At 44.4% G+C, this 15323-nt stretch overlaps 1 protein-coding gene across 1 annotated transcript in view; it reads left to right on the top strand.

The window, feature by feature from the left end:
- Positions 1-3250: 3250 nt before the first annotated feature.
- The window catches only part of CNGA2 (cyclic nucleotide gated channel subunit alpha 2), a 48412-nt gene continuing 36339 nt past the window's right edge, over positions 3251-15323 (top strand). The window contains exons 1-3 of the mRNA XM_083159063.1: positions 3251-3449; positions 4827-4937; positions 10653-10832. Of these exons, the coding sequence (XP_083015189.1) occupies positions 3334-3449; positions 4827-4937; positions 10653-10832 (407 nt within the window). The 5' untranslated portion in view covers positions 3251-3333. The remainder of the gene's footprint in view (positions 3450-4826; positions 4938-10652; positions 10833-15323) is intronic.

A 15323-nucleotide genomic window follows, 5' to 3' on the forward strand; every position in this document is an offset into this window, starting at 1 on the left:
TAATCAATCATAATCACAATCAATAGGGGATGGGTTGTCGGGAAGGGTTGCGCTGTGGACTCTTAATACTGTAACCCAGCTGCAAGAGTGTGGAGGTATACTACCAGTACCTCTTGTTAAAACTGATTGGGGGGGGGGGGATTACACCTTGTGGTGTCACTCTGCGCTACGGGTAAACCTATGTGAAGTGGTTACAATTATCACTTATCTAAAATAATGAAGCAGTCACTGCTATTTGCAATGTAAACAAACAATGATATTTATTTAAAAAGGGTACATAGGTAAATCTTTTTCTGTTACAGAAATACAATGGCCTATAATCAATGGTTATAAAAAAGCATGCAATATCTTTAACTGTATAAAATACACTTATGTTAGTGTGTGTAAGTTCTAATACCGGTATACACATACAACAGGTAGGTATGGGACAGGGGAAATACACTGGGGGTTATGTCCTCAATGGATGGTCCAATACTCTTATGAGCGATTTGTGGAAAGAAAGTCTCAGTCTTATGTGGGATATCCACTATGAGTTCGATACCTGATTTCCAGGGGGTGGATTTAACTGAAAATCAGGTATCGAACTCATAGTGGGTTCTTGTTGGCTGCTTACCCGTACATGTACGGTTAGGTAGTAAGACACTGGTTGCTGAAAGTGATACATCTCCAACCCAGGGTCCTAGAGAGGTGGAGGAACTCTTCCATCTGTCACCTTAAAATTGATTAGCCCTCCACCCATTAGGCCAGGGCTGGGCAATTGCGGCCCTCCAGATGTTGATGAACTACACATACCAGCATGCCTTGCATCAGTTTCAGCATGGCCACATAGCAAGACTAATGCAAAGCATCCTGGGATGTGTAGTTTATCAACATCTGGAGGGCCGCAATTGCCCAGCCCTGCATGAGGCAATGATTTAAGAGGTGACTTCTAATGAATAATAATCAAAAGATTAAACAATCAGATTAAATGAATTACTAATAATCATAATCACACTGGTAATAAATGAATAATAATCATAAAATTAAACAATCATATCATTCAATTAATTAGTAATAATCATAATCACAATCAAGCCAGATAGGGGTCTTGTTGGATATTAAACTGATCAAAACAGTTACACACTTGCAGCAAACAAAGACAAACAAAGGAGATGCTTGTGGTGGGCCACAAAATTTGCAGACACTTTCGGCATTCTGCCACTGCCTGCCGAAGGCTGGAGCGGTAGCAAAAACTCATCAACCTGCCCTGCCATCAGCTTAAAGAGGTGGTGACGCACTGGAACTCCACCCTCTATATGCTGCAGAGGATGGAGGAGCAGCAAAAGGCCATTGAAGCCTACACGGCCACCTATGACATAGGCAGAGGAGCAGGGCTGCATGTGAAGCGGTGATGGAGGAAAGGAAACACCCGCCTAGCGAGCCAGATAGCTGAATCCACCCTAGCGATCAATTGAGTGACAGAAGTAGCAGCCAGATAGCCCTCACATCCCAGATAGGGGTCTTGTTGGCTGCTTACCTACCCGTACATGTACGGTTAGTTAGTAAGACACCGGTTGCTGAAAAGCGATACATCTCCAACCCTGGGGTCCTAGAGAGGTGGTGGAACTCTTCCATCTGCCACCTTAAAATTGATTAGCCCCCTCCCCTCCACCCATTAGGCAATGATTTAAGAGACGACTGGTAATAAATGAATAATAATCACAAAATTAAACAATCAAATTACATTAATTAATTAATCATAATCACACAATCAAGCCAGATAGGGTATTGTTGGATGTTAAAGTGATCAAAACACTTACACACTTGCAGACAAACTCTGTGCTGCACAAAATGCCCACCGCTCCTTGGCTGCACATGGTAAACAGTGCACGATCAAGCCAGATAGGGGTCTTTTTGGGGCCTAGTTTTTTAAACTGCCATCCTGTCTGCCGCTGCAGTGCCACACACTTGTGTGGCTTAGCATAGTTATCCAGCTACCTCGGTGCAACCTTTTGCCCTAAAAACAATATTGTGAGGTGTTCAGAATAGACTGGAAATGAGTGGAAATGAATGTTATTGAGGTCAATATAGCGTAGGAGTAAAAAAAAAAAAAAAATTCTGCGATTTTAGCAGTTTTTATGCTTTTTTAACAAAAAAATCAGAACCCAAAACCTAAAAAATCCAAACACAAAATGTTTAGGAGGTGTTTTGGCAAAACCCATTAGAACCCAAAACATCAAGGTAATCAGAACCCAAAACACAAAACACGAAAAGTGGCTGGTGAACATCCCAGTACTTGTGTATTTTAGCGGTGCCCCCGATGTTGGTCGCTCGATGTTTTAATCACATTGCATCGCATGCCATGTACCAGATGGCATGCGATGCGAGGCGATTTTGGCCCCCTATACGATTAAAAATTGTATAAGCACCCAAATGGGTGCTTACGATGTTAAATGCAGCCCCACGCCAACCCCCCACTATAAACGTGAACCCGAAGCGTGGCGAGCGCAGCGAGCCCGCGAGGGGCGGCAGTAAGCGTCCTATGACCTTTTCATACCCCCACTATCCACGTTGACGTGGAGTTGAGAATAGAAAGTGTGGCGAGCACCACCGAGCCCGAAGCGTGGCGAGCGCAGCGAGCACCGCGAGGGGACGCGGATACCTTCACAGGTATCCGCGTCCCCTCGCGGGCTTCACAGGTATCCGCGACCGCTCGCCACGCTTCGGGCTCGCCACACTTTCTTTTCTCAACTCCACGCTGACGTGGATAGTGGGGGTATGAAAAGGTCGCAGGACGCGTACCGCCGCCCCTCGCGGGCTCGCTGCGCTCGCCACGCTTCGGGTTCACGTTTATAGTGGGGGGGTAGAATCCATGGGGCTGTACTTGTGGAAGCAAATTATATTCACCACACTGATCTTCGGGACTTCTCCGGACCCCAATGCTTCCGGTATCTGGGGGCGGGTTTGTTTACATCCGGAGCTCCGCCCCCAGACCGGGACTTAGCCCCACCAGCCAATCATGGTCCAGGAAAACCCTCATGCCGGACCATGATTGGCTGATGGGCGGGGCTAAGTCCCGGTCTGGGGGCGGAGCATGTCACATTTTCAAACATGCTGCATTCACTCCAACTATAGATCCACAGGTTGCCTGAAAAAACATGAACTGTTGTTAGATCTTGAGGACAGGTTTGGCCACCCTGTATCACAAAAAAGAAAATTGTTCTAACAATGAATACATCTTTCTCTTATTTTATTTATTATGTGCAGTTCCACAATCTCTTCATTCTTGTCGCTATTGTGCTTGTCTGTGACTCTGGTGCTGAAGTTCATGTCCTCTGAGTGCACCCATGGAGGATGACTGGTCAGACAAATGTTCACAAGAACTCGTCCTCTCCCAACTTACATCCAAGTTCAGCTATTAAGACACCAAGCGAAAATGAACTGGAATCTGCAGACAACTGTAGGAGCAGGTGAGTTATTATACAGGATGTACATCTATACTGTTGCAAGTGTGCTGGTAAAAATTTGAGGTGGGATGCAGTGCAGTCAGGACCTTAGATATTGGATATTAGGCATGATTCTGGTTCACGCGCAAAAGCAAAATCTCTCTTTAATGGTCAAAACCATGGGGGTTATTCTAGTCCATTCTTTCTGACAAAATCCTTCTTAGATGGACAAAACCACGTGCACTGCGGGTGGGGCAGATGTAACTTGTGCAGAGAGAATTAGATTTGGGTGGGGTTTTTCTTCAAAGTGAGATCTATATTGAAGTGTAAAGTCATGCAGTCAGTATTTTCTCTGCACAGAAACAAAATAACTCACCCAAATCTAATTCTCTCTGCACATGTTACATCTGCCCCCCTGCAGTGCACATTGTTTTGTCCATCTAAGAAGGATGTTGTCAGAAAGAATGAACTAGAATAAACCCCCATGTGACCCATACCCTCAAATATGTCCCTCTTTTAGCAATCTGATCCCAAACCTTACTCTCATACTGTAATTCACTTACAATACCTTTGCTTTCTTCACTTTGCTTTTTTCCTACACGGTAAGCTCTTTGCTGTGACCTTCATGGTCATGCCAGCGTCACACTTTTGAAAGCTGTATAATTGGTGCTAGACTGCCTGTCATATATATGCAAATACTGTGCTTGTTGTAACTAATAGTAAATGTAACTGTTTGGAGTTTGTATGTGCTCTCCATATATGAAATACTCAGAAGACCTGGGCATTCCACATAATCAATTTATTACAAATGCATAATACACAAAAAAGTGAAAACTTTAAAAAGACTTCAAATAACAATTTAAATATATACTATATACTTTTTGCCCGTTTGTTAAATTAGCCACTAATGATGATATCGTGTGAGATATGCCTGATGTTGAACATCTTGTCAATGGCACATGAGGATTTTGTATCTTTAAGGTCTTCAAATAATTTTTCACGCAAATAATTTTTTACAAAATGGTGCTTTCACACCGCACCAAGAGCTGGGTTGATACGCCATCATCTCGTCAATAACCTGGGTCAAGGATGCGGTGTGAAAGCGGTATTAGCTTTTGTGTTGCACACTTGTTATTTTGGACATAAACCTTGCACATACAGATGTGTCTACGTACACCTTGGTTTTACTGCACGATGTATGTAGTTTGAGATGATTCCAACTGAACATGTGTACATTCCTATTACTGTATGTTTGGAACACTAATTCACCCAGCTCTACATAAACACCTATGTGCATTAAATTGTGCAATATCTTGCCTTAAAAATATATAGTCATGATATCATGATATAGTCATGATAAAGGAATTATATTTAATAGTATTTCTGCCTGACATCCAACAGGGCTTTGTCTGCGTGCGATGACACCTCTTCGGAGCTGCAAAGAGTTATTTCCCAAGATAATGGAGATGTTGTATCACAGGCATCTTTTAGGGGAAGAGGTGCACTCTCCAGGTAAGCAGAATCTGAAATACTGTACCTTATATATCATTACTGTTACCTTTCTGTGAACCAGGTGAAAGAAAGGACATTTAACATTGTGTGAACCAGGGAGAAACTAGTGAGATAACCGCCATCACTGGGCAAACCAGTTTCACGAAATAACAGTATTTTTTAAAAATCATAGGAGTTTAAATCTTGCTTGGGTATGTCATACCGCATGTAGCAATCCCTATTCTACCACTGCATGAGTCAGCAGACGGCGCCGGCTCTGCTCTTGCACTTTGACAGGGCAGCTCACACATCAGAGCTGAGCCTGTGAAGGTGGGAGTGTTGGTGCGGGCGGCTGCAGAGGAAGGATGGCTGGAGGCTGCTCAGAATAAAGATACTGTGTGATGGTGAGGCCGCTGGCAGGGCTCACACAGCTGCTGTGACTGAACCTGCATAAAAAACATCTGAGTGGGGGGGGGCCAGATACGGTGTACGCATGGCGTCGGCGCCAGATAATATACTTACTAAAGTGGGTGGGAGGAGAGAGGCTGTCAGGGCTGGCTGTCACTGTCAAAGATGGCCGCTGCTCCTTGGGGAGTGCTATTGCACATGCCCAGACACAGCAGCTCCTTCTCCCATGGGCCTTTGCGGAGTCTGACTCTGCGAAGTGTGCCAGCCCAGCCACCTTCCTTACCTGACTGTTGCCCCACCAGAAAGCAGCAAGTGCAGGGGTGTATTTAAAAAGTCAGTTTTTTTACATACAGTGTGTGTCTCCACATTACACATATATGGAACACAAATTCTGAAAAGCTGATCTTAATACCTGCCATAAGGGTTAGTAAAGTCAACCCTATGGCAGGCATTAAGATCTATATTTCATAGATATTGCACTTGCCATTGATAAAATGAAATTAGTACAAAATCACGGTAGTCGGAATACCGACGCCTGAATCCTGACCGCTGAAATACCGACAAAGGGGACATGGATCGCCCCCACTTTAAGGCTCGCTGTGCTCATCACGCAGTGGGCCTGGAACTATTTTATTCTCCCTCTATGGGTGTCGTGGACACCCATAGAGGGAGAAATTGCTGACATTGCTGTGGTCGGGATTCCGGCGCCGGTATTTCGACCGCCGGGATTTTGACTCCATCCGGATAAAATAATCTTTATTTTCATGATTAATTCAGCTTTTCAGAATTGTTTTTCCATATGTGAATATTGTGGACCTTACTAGCCTAACACAATGGACAAAGTAGGGTATATTCGATGGTGCTGTCTTATTCTAATAACAAAATTCACAATGGTGAGAAGAGGAACACCTATATATATAGATAGATAGATAGATAGATAGATAGATAGATAGATAGATATTCCATAGACAAAAAACCTTACGGTTTCACATGTCCCATTAAGGCTTCTTACACATGATCTGGCATTTCAGAAACCTGTTGTAATTCTTCCACTCAAACTCCAAAAAGCAATAAAATTCCGATCATTAAGGCTGACGCCTTAATGGACGTGTTCCTTGTGCAATACAGATATGGTACGCCATCACAGCCTGTGGGTAAGTACAGATTCAGAACTCTCACAGAGTGAGATTGCTGTCAATCACACAACTCAGCAATGTATCCATCTTTGCGGACGATACAAAACTTAGCAAAGTCATCAAATCATCAGAAGATGTCACCATGCTTCAAAATGATCTTGCAATTCTAGATGAGTGGGCAAAAAAATGGAAGATGAGGTTCAATGTAGATAAATGTAAGGTTATGCACCTTGGGAGACACAACCAGTGTGCAAGTTACAACCTTAGCGCAGAGGAACTGGGTAATTCCATACTTGAAAAGGATCTAGGAGTCCAAATAGACAGCAAACTAGGATGTAGTGCCCATTGTAATGTAGCTACAAAAAAGGACAACAAAATTCTGGCATGTATTAAGAGGGGAATGGAAACTAGGGACTCAAGGGTAATTATGCCACTATATAAAGCATTGGTGAGACCTCACCTAGAGTACGGAGTACAGTTCTGGGCCCCACACTATAAAAAGGACATCATAGAATTAGAAAAAGTCCAAAGGCGAGCAACAAAGCTTATTAGGGGAATGGAGAATTTAAGCTACGGGGAGAGATTAAGCAATTTGGGACTATTTACATTAGAAAAGAGACGTTTAAGGGGGGACATGCTCAACATGTACAAGTATATCAAGGGCCAATATAAGGAACTGTCACACACCCTCTTTTCTACTAGAAAGGAATCTAGGACACGAGGGCATGAGTATAGATTAGAAGAAAAAAGATTTCATTCAGCTAGTAGGAAGAATTTCTTTACGGTCAGAACAGTCAAACTCTGGATCTCTCTTCCCAGAGAGGTGGTAACGGCTGGCTCATTAAATGCGTTCAAGGCAACGTTGGACAAACATTTACTGGAGAAAAACATCCATGGGTACAAATAAGAAATATAATTTGTCTGTAAAATATCTGAACCTACCAAATCAGCAATGGATATCTATACCAGGTTGAACTAGATGGACGCAAGTCTTTTTTCAGCCTTAACTACTATGTAACTATGTAAAGCCTTTTGCTCCCGGGGTTTTCACATGCGCATATTTATGCATGCCAAACGCCAACCATGGTGGACAGGGACAAATTTGGCTTGCCACGAGCGGGTCTGAATCGGCCCCTTAGACTCAGAAGAACCTGGCATTTGCTGTAACATCACAGTTAAGTAAACTAAATATACAGTATGCTGATTTCCTGGTTTAGAGCTCATCTGCCAACTAACTAATGGCTTTTAAAGTTGAGACAATCACCAACACAACTCCTGATTTACCACTAAGGAAGTAGCTGTCACAGGTTTAAGGCATGCGTGCCTACTTTTATAGTTACCTTTCTGGGAGAAGTCTAGAAAGACAACACTTCAAGGGGTCTGGGATGAGGCTGACGTCACCAAGCTCTGTCCCCATGTTACACAAACGCAGTTATTCGCAGGTTTGTGAATAGGGTTTAAACAATGCAAATCATGTCATTTTAGCCCCGCCCCTCTCTGCGGACCTGCACATTTTGGTAATAGAGTCACCGGGGAAAGGGGTGCAGGGGCTCTGGAAGGCATGCGGAAGACTTGCCCACCTTCTCAGGGGGCTGGCAGGCGGAGCCAATTTTTGGAAACCTCCCGGATATTCCGGGAGGGTAAGCAAGTCTCGTTAAAGGTAATCAAAGCAGCTAAAATAATATATGAAGAACGCATAGCCACTGAAAGCAAAACCAACCCCAAATTTTTTTAAATATATAAATAGTAAGCGTATAATTAACGAAAACGTAGGCCCATTAACGGACACCAATGGAAAAAGTGTTACAGAGGATAAGGGAAAAGCAAAACTGTTAAATGAGTTCTTCTCATCAGTGTTTACTAAGGGAGAGCAGACTGAGGAACGAACATCTACCACAAATGGGACAAATAAGCCCCATTGTTTATTTCACGCCCATTGAAATAACACGGAGGCTCAAGCAAAATCAAAACAAATAAATCACCGGGGCCAGATGGGATTCATCCCAGGGTACTAATGGAATTAAGGGATGAACTAGCTACCACACTACGTTATATCTTTAGAAATTCCCTGTGAACAGGTATAGTACCAAAAGACTGGAAAATAGCAGAGGTAGTGCCAATATTCACAAAAGGAAAAAAGGAGGATCCAGCTAATTACAGACCAGTAAGTTTAACCTCAATAGTGGCTAAACTATTTGAAGGATTTTTAAGGGATGGTATCCAGGAATATTTAGACCTTCACCGTTTACTTAGTACGAACCAGCATGGGTTCGTAAAAAAAAACGTTCATGCCAAACTAATCTACTAGGCTTCTATGAGGAGGTTAGCAAAAATCTTGACAACGGAAACGCTGTGGATGTAAATTTTCTTAGATTTTGCTAAAGCCTTTGATACGGTACCACACAAGAGGTTAATAAATAAAATGGAGGGCATGGGATTGGGTGAAAATATTTGCAGATGGGTAGGGAACTGACTGAGTAATAGGGAACAAAGGGGCAGATTTATTAAGCTTGGAGAAGAGATAAACTGGAGATAAAGCGGAGAAAAGGTAAAAGGAGATAAAGCACCAGCCAATCAGCTGTGTTTGAAAAAGACAGTTGGGAGTTGATTGGCTGCTGCTTTATCTCCTTTTGCCTTTTCTCCGCTTTATCTCCAGTTTATCTCTTCTCCAAGCTTAATAAATCTGCCCCAAAGAGTGGTTGTGAACGGTGCCGTATCAGACACGATTCATGTACTAAGTGGAGTGCCTCAGTGTTTGGCCTTAGTGTTTGTATTAACGATATTGGGATGGGGTTGCTCAGCAATGTATCCATCTTTGCGGACGATATAAAACTAAGCAAAGGATCTTGAAAATCTAGAGGAGTGGGCTAATAAGTGGAAGATGAGGTTCAACGTGGATAAATGTAAGGTTATGCACCTCGGGAGACACAACCAGTGTGCTAGTTATAATCTTAGCAGGGAGGAACTGGAACTAGGAGTCCTAATAGACACCAAACTGGGGTGTAGCACCCAATGTAATGTAGCCGCAAAAAAGGCCAACAAAATTCTGGCATGCATTAAAAGGGGCACGGAAACTAGGGACTCAAAAGTAATTATGCCCCTGTACAAGGCATTGGTTAGACCTCACCTCGAATATGGAGTACAATTCTGGGGCCCCACACTATAAAAAGGACATAATTGAATTAGAAAAAATACAAAGAAGAGCAACAAAGTTTATTAGGGGAATGAAGAATTTAAGCTATGAGGAGAGATTAAGCAATTTGGGACTATTTACATTAGAAAAGAGACGTCTAAGGGGGGACATGCTCAACATGTACAAATATATCAGGGGCCAATATAAGGAACTGTCAAAACACCCTTTTTTCTACTAGAATGGAAACTAGGACCCGGGGGCATGAGTATAGATTAGAAGAAAAAAAGATTTTGTTCAGCTAACAGAAAATTTTTCTTTACGGTTAGAGCAGTCACACTCTAGAACTCTCTTCCCAGCGAGGTGGTGTCAGCCACCTCAATAAATACGTTCAAAATAAGGTTGGACAAACACTTATAAGCTAAAAATATCAAGGGTTATAACTAAGTAACATAATCTGTCTTTAAAATATAATAACATAACTAGTTTGATATAGATGGACGCAAGTCTTTTTTCAGCCTTACCTACTATGTAACTATGTAACTATGTAATTGAGATTAGCTGATGTGCATTAGAAAGCTGTGTTCACAGAATGGTTCATTCAAAATTGTGTATTAAGGTGAGTAAGTTTTCTATAGTGGGTTCTCTGTTTATTTATTTAAGCAATGTGATTACCACCCACTCAACCCCAACCTGGAAGTGGTAAGGGCAGTTTTTGCCCCATTCTTAGGAATGGCAGATGTGGTGCTATCCTATGCATGGATGCACAATTTATTTCACAATTTGAATTTTAACTGAATGTAATGTAAATTGTAAGTTAGTTTTTGGTTTGATGCAGAGGATGCTCCAGGGGTGGGGGCTGCAGCACAGATCAAAATTCAAATAACTGTGGGCCACCAAATGCCACCAATTGCCATTTCTAACTGACTCACTCGCAGTGGGTGTGGCTTCACTATTTTAATATTCGACTGTGCGGCAGCCCCACTTATGGAACTGCCACTGGATTGATGTGATTTTGTTTTGTTTTCCTACACATTGGAGATATGTATTTACTTATTTCAGGATAGTACGTTTAGTAGTAGTCCTCCGGGAATGGGCCCACAAGAGCTTGCGTGATCAAGATCAAAGACCGGACTCCTTTCTAGACCGATTCCGGGGACCTGAACTACAAAACACCTCTGGGCCAGCTGGAAAGGAGACACAAAATCAAGGTGCAAAGATTCAGAACAAGACTAGCTACAAGTAAGTATAAATTTTGTAGCAACAAATGGTCTCTCCATCTAATTTGTATAGTAAAATACGATTTTTTTAGGCGTATTCGTATTTTTTTGACATATTTGGCTTTAGCCTGCACGGATCAGTCAGATCCGTGCAGGCTTCAGAGTAAAAAAGAAAAATAAATAAATTAAAAAAAACGGCGTGAGGTCGGTCCCCCACGGCTATAACCAGCACCAGACTGGTTTTAAAAAATGAGGGAAAAATTGGCGTAGGGCTCCGCTGATTTTTTAAAACCAGCCCCATGCTCCCGGGCTATATCTGGTTCCCAAAATATGGGGGACAAAATTAATAGGGGTCCCCCATATTTTAAGAACCAGTCCCAGGTCCAACCAGCCAGCAGGGCAATATCACACCCGGGGGACACTTATTATATATAAGGTCCCGCGGGCAAACCATCAAACCTACTGACCAGTCAGCCTGGGCAGGGGTCCTGGGGGAGTGGGGACCCCCCCCCCCCCCCCAACAAAGGGGCCCTCCCTCCAGAACTTACCTGCCCAGGCTGAAGCCTGGTACTGTCCCTGGTACCCTCCCTTGCATGCTGGGACTTGGAGAACCACAAGTCCCAGCATGCGGGGCATTAAAGGGCCCGCTGGAACTTGTAGTTCCACAGTAATAGAAATAGCTAAATAAACACACTGACACACATTTTTAAAGAGACATTGCGCTGCAATTAGTCAAATAAATTAAATCACGAGTGATAAGTGCTGTGCACAAAGATACCAGACACACTGATAAATGTATACATTTTTATATATTCATATTAAAAGAATTAGCACAGTTACTGTATATCAAAAACAATACAAAAATTAGTACATTTAAAAAGTCACAATCAATTGATATCTGTAAAAGGTTTACAATTAGTAACAAATGGTAGCAGTTAACTCCCACCTAGTGCTTTTGAATGAGTTAAAAAGCCTAAATGCAATGGGTTAAAGCTTAAGTCCCTTTTCTTGCTGAATTAGCATGCAGGCATACAGGCAAACCACAGTTCAAGCAGTAATTGAAGAAGGGTTAATTAGCGTTTTAGAAGCAGTTAGTAAGCTTGATCTTGACATTTCTCACCCAATGGTTGTAATATTAAAACTCTTTCCCACACACTGATGTTTATGTCAGAGGCAAATAACGCTGTAGAGGTTGTATCCCAGATGATAAGGCAATGTGATTGTAAAGAGGTGCTGGTGGCACACATTGGCGGATTCCATATCAGTCAATCGGTTCCAGAGATATTGCGGGTAAACAATTTTTATTTATTTTTGAAATGTAATTTCATGGCTGTTCATGTTTTTGAGGGCAGATTACTCTGGAACCAAACGTTTTAGTTTCACTGGGTCAAAATCATTCAAAGCCCACTCAAAAGTTCTTCAATATAATACTTGTCTCATGTAAATGGGTCAGTTGGTTCCGAAGATATACCCGGTTAAATGAGATAACTGGTTAAAGAGGGGGAGGGGTGGTTTTCTCTCCCCCTCACACCAGAAAAAGCAGGGACTAGGCTGGTGTAAAAGGGGCCAACTCGGGAATGCATTTTCTGGTGTGAAAGGGGTATTATTTCAAATAGCCGGGACCTGCAGTGCTCTGAATACAGCCAGGCTCTGCCACTGTCAGTGGCTATCACTTCTGCCTGGCGGCTGCTGTCCCCCATTCACCGCGAGCATGTATTGGCAATGAGCATGTAATCCCACATGGCAACGAGCATGGAACCTCTGGCAATGAGCATGGAACCCATGGCAATGAGCATGTAGATAAGCAGCACTTATGTAGCATAATTTTTAATAGGCATTATGGTGTTTGGCATAATACATAATAGACATAATGGCGTGTAACTTAACGTGTAATGGACATTATGATGTAAATGTTTAATGCAAGCCTTTGGTGGACAATGTCCCATTTTTTGAAGCGTATTGTGAATCTTGGCTTAATCTGTGTGGCATTATGTGAATTTTGGCTCAATTCGTGTCGCATTATGTGAATTTTGGCTCAATCTGTGTGGCATTATGTGAATTTTGGCTCAATCCGTGTGGCATTATGTGAATTTTGGCTGAATCCATGTGGCATTATGTGAATTTTGACACAATCCATGTGTAAGGGGAAAGTATAATGGGGTCTAGTATTTTGTTGCATAATGTGTAGAAGTTGTATATGGTGTGGTACACTACACTCAAGGACACGCCCGCTGTGAGTGGCCACACACCCCTTTCTGGAGCGCTAGGCGGCCAATAGAATCATTCGAAGGAGAGGCTCAGAAGATGAAACATCTCTGCGTCTCTCCTCAGTCCGTCTCAGGTACCGGCAGGAACAGTCTGGTGTTTGTTATTTTCTGAAGACCTGGACTACTTCGGAACGAAGAGGACAGATCTTCGCCGGATGAGCTTGGTGAGTTGGATTTCCTTCCACAGGTCCCTCTATAGATTTCTTCGGTTCCTGGACCTTGGACTCTTCAGCCCTGGAGCCCCGGACCAGCCCCGGAACCAAGGCCCCAGACCCCGGACTCTGCAGCCCCAGACCCTGGAGCCCCGAACCCTGGAGTACCGGACCCTGGACCATGGAGGCCCGGACCCAGGAGCACCGGACCCCGGACCCAGGGACCTACCGATGGGATCAAGATAGGTAAGAATCAGTATGTGTGGGCTTTGGATGTATTAAAGTTTTATTTTTCATGTGTCACTGTGTGTTTATTTTACTATTTTTCATACTGTGGAACTGCAAGTGCCAGCGGGCCCTTTAATTCCCCGCATGCTGGGACTTGTGGTTCTCCAAGTCCCAGCTTGCGGGGAGGCTTGCTTGGGACTCATAGTTCCACAGTATTAAACAATAGTTAATTTTTTTTTTTTTTACACAAGGATCAGCCCGGTGACCACCGCTCCAGGGTCAACGGGGACAGCACCAGGCTTCAGCCTGGTCAGGTAAGTCCTGGAGGGGGGGGGCTTTATTGGGGGGGTCCCCACACCCCCAGGGCCCCTGGCCAGGCTGACTGGTCGGAAGGATGATGTTTTGGCCGCAGGAACTTATCTAATAAGTGTCCCCTGGCTGTGACATTACCCTGCTGGCTGGTTGCCTGGGGCTGGTTCTTAAAATACGGGGGACCCCTACTCATTTTGTCCCCCATATTTTTGGAACCAGCCCCAGACCTGGAGCCTGGGGCTGGTGTTAAAAAAATCGGGCAACCCCTCTTTCAGCCTGGTGCTGATTCAGTGGCGTAACTTGTGCAAGGCAGCCCCCGCCACTGCTTGGAGGAGCGGGGGCTGCGTGGGCGCTGGCTCCCGCCCGGCACACTGAGTGCCAAAGTGAGCTGCTGCTTTTGCTAGTAAGTGTTGCGGACGGCCGCTGCACGGCCGCAGCCATGACAGTCTGACAGACTCACTGTCAGACTGTCACATTGCCCTTACTTGATGGGCGGGTGGCTGTCCAATGGGAGGATGGGTGTGCCAGCGGCTGTCGAATGAGAGGGCGGGGGGCGGGGAGGTGCGCGGCCTGGGACAGTGACAGAGGAAGCAGCAGTGACTGCTGGTCCCTGCCTCAGCTTCTCCTATGCGTGTGACGTCATCACGTCACACGCTGGAGAGGGACAACAGAGCAGAGGAGCCGGGAAGATTCAAGCTGAGCATGGAGGGAGCCTCAGGGAGCAGAGAAAACAGTGTCCCAATCCACCCAGTCCTAGTCCCGGGAGCGCAGGAAGTCTCTCTCTCTAACCTGCATATCTGAGGTGAGGTCCGTCCTGTCTCTACCCCCCTTCCTCCCAGCAGCAGCAGCACACTGGTAGGAAGTTCAGAACTGTTTCTGTGCACACTCGCAACCTCCGTCTGTCCGCGCAGGCTAGGCAGCTGCAGCATCGTCCCTCTCCCTGCTTTCTGTTCCTGACCATCCTGCGACCTGCTCCAGCGGCTGCCTTCTCTTCCCCTGCACCCTGCACTCTGGTTACAGAGCCCTCCCCTTCTACAGGCTTCAGCACAGGAGCTGAACACAACAATAAGGTTAACCCATTCAAACCCTGGTTTTCTACAGTGGGATGCAAAACAGTCAGTGTCTGTGTCAGCATATTTGTGTCTGGGTGTCTGTGTTATGTCTCTAGATGTCCGCATCTGTCAGGATCAGTGTCTCGTGTGTCAGCGTATCCCTGTGTATAGGCATCTGTCAGTGTCCATGTGTCAACATGTGGGTCTGTGTCAGCGTCCATGTATCAGCTTGTCAGCGCCAGTGTTTTAGGATCTGTCCATTTTTCAGCATATGTTTGTCGGCGTCTGCGTGTCCAAGCGTTAACATATGTCAGCATACAGTACTTCCCATCTGTACCGATTTTCATGCGACAGGGATTTTTTGTCTGTCCCATGACATTTTGCGCCTACACAGAGCATCTATTCACAGAAGTCAGAGGGGCTGGGGGCATGCCAGAAGCTCACAGAGCGCTTAGCATGCCTCCATAGTGATGAAAACGGGAGGCATGGCTTGTGGGAGCAT

The sequence above is a fragment of the Crinia signifera genome, chromosome 9 (genome assembly GCF_055691185.1).
Source record: "Crinia signifera chromosome 9, ASM5569118v1, whole genome shotgun sequence".
NCBI lineage: Eukaryota > Metazoa > Chordata > Amphibia > Anura > Myobatrachidae > Crinia > Crinia signifera.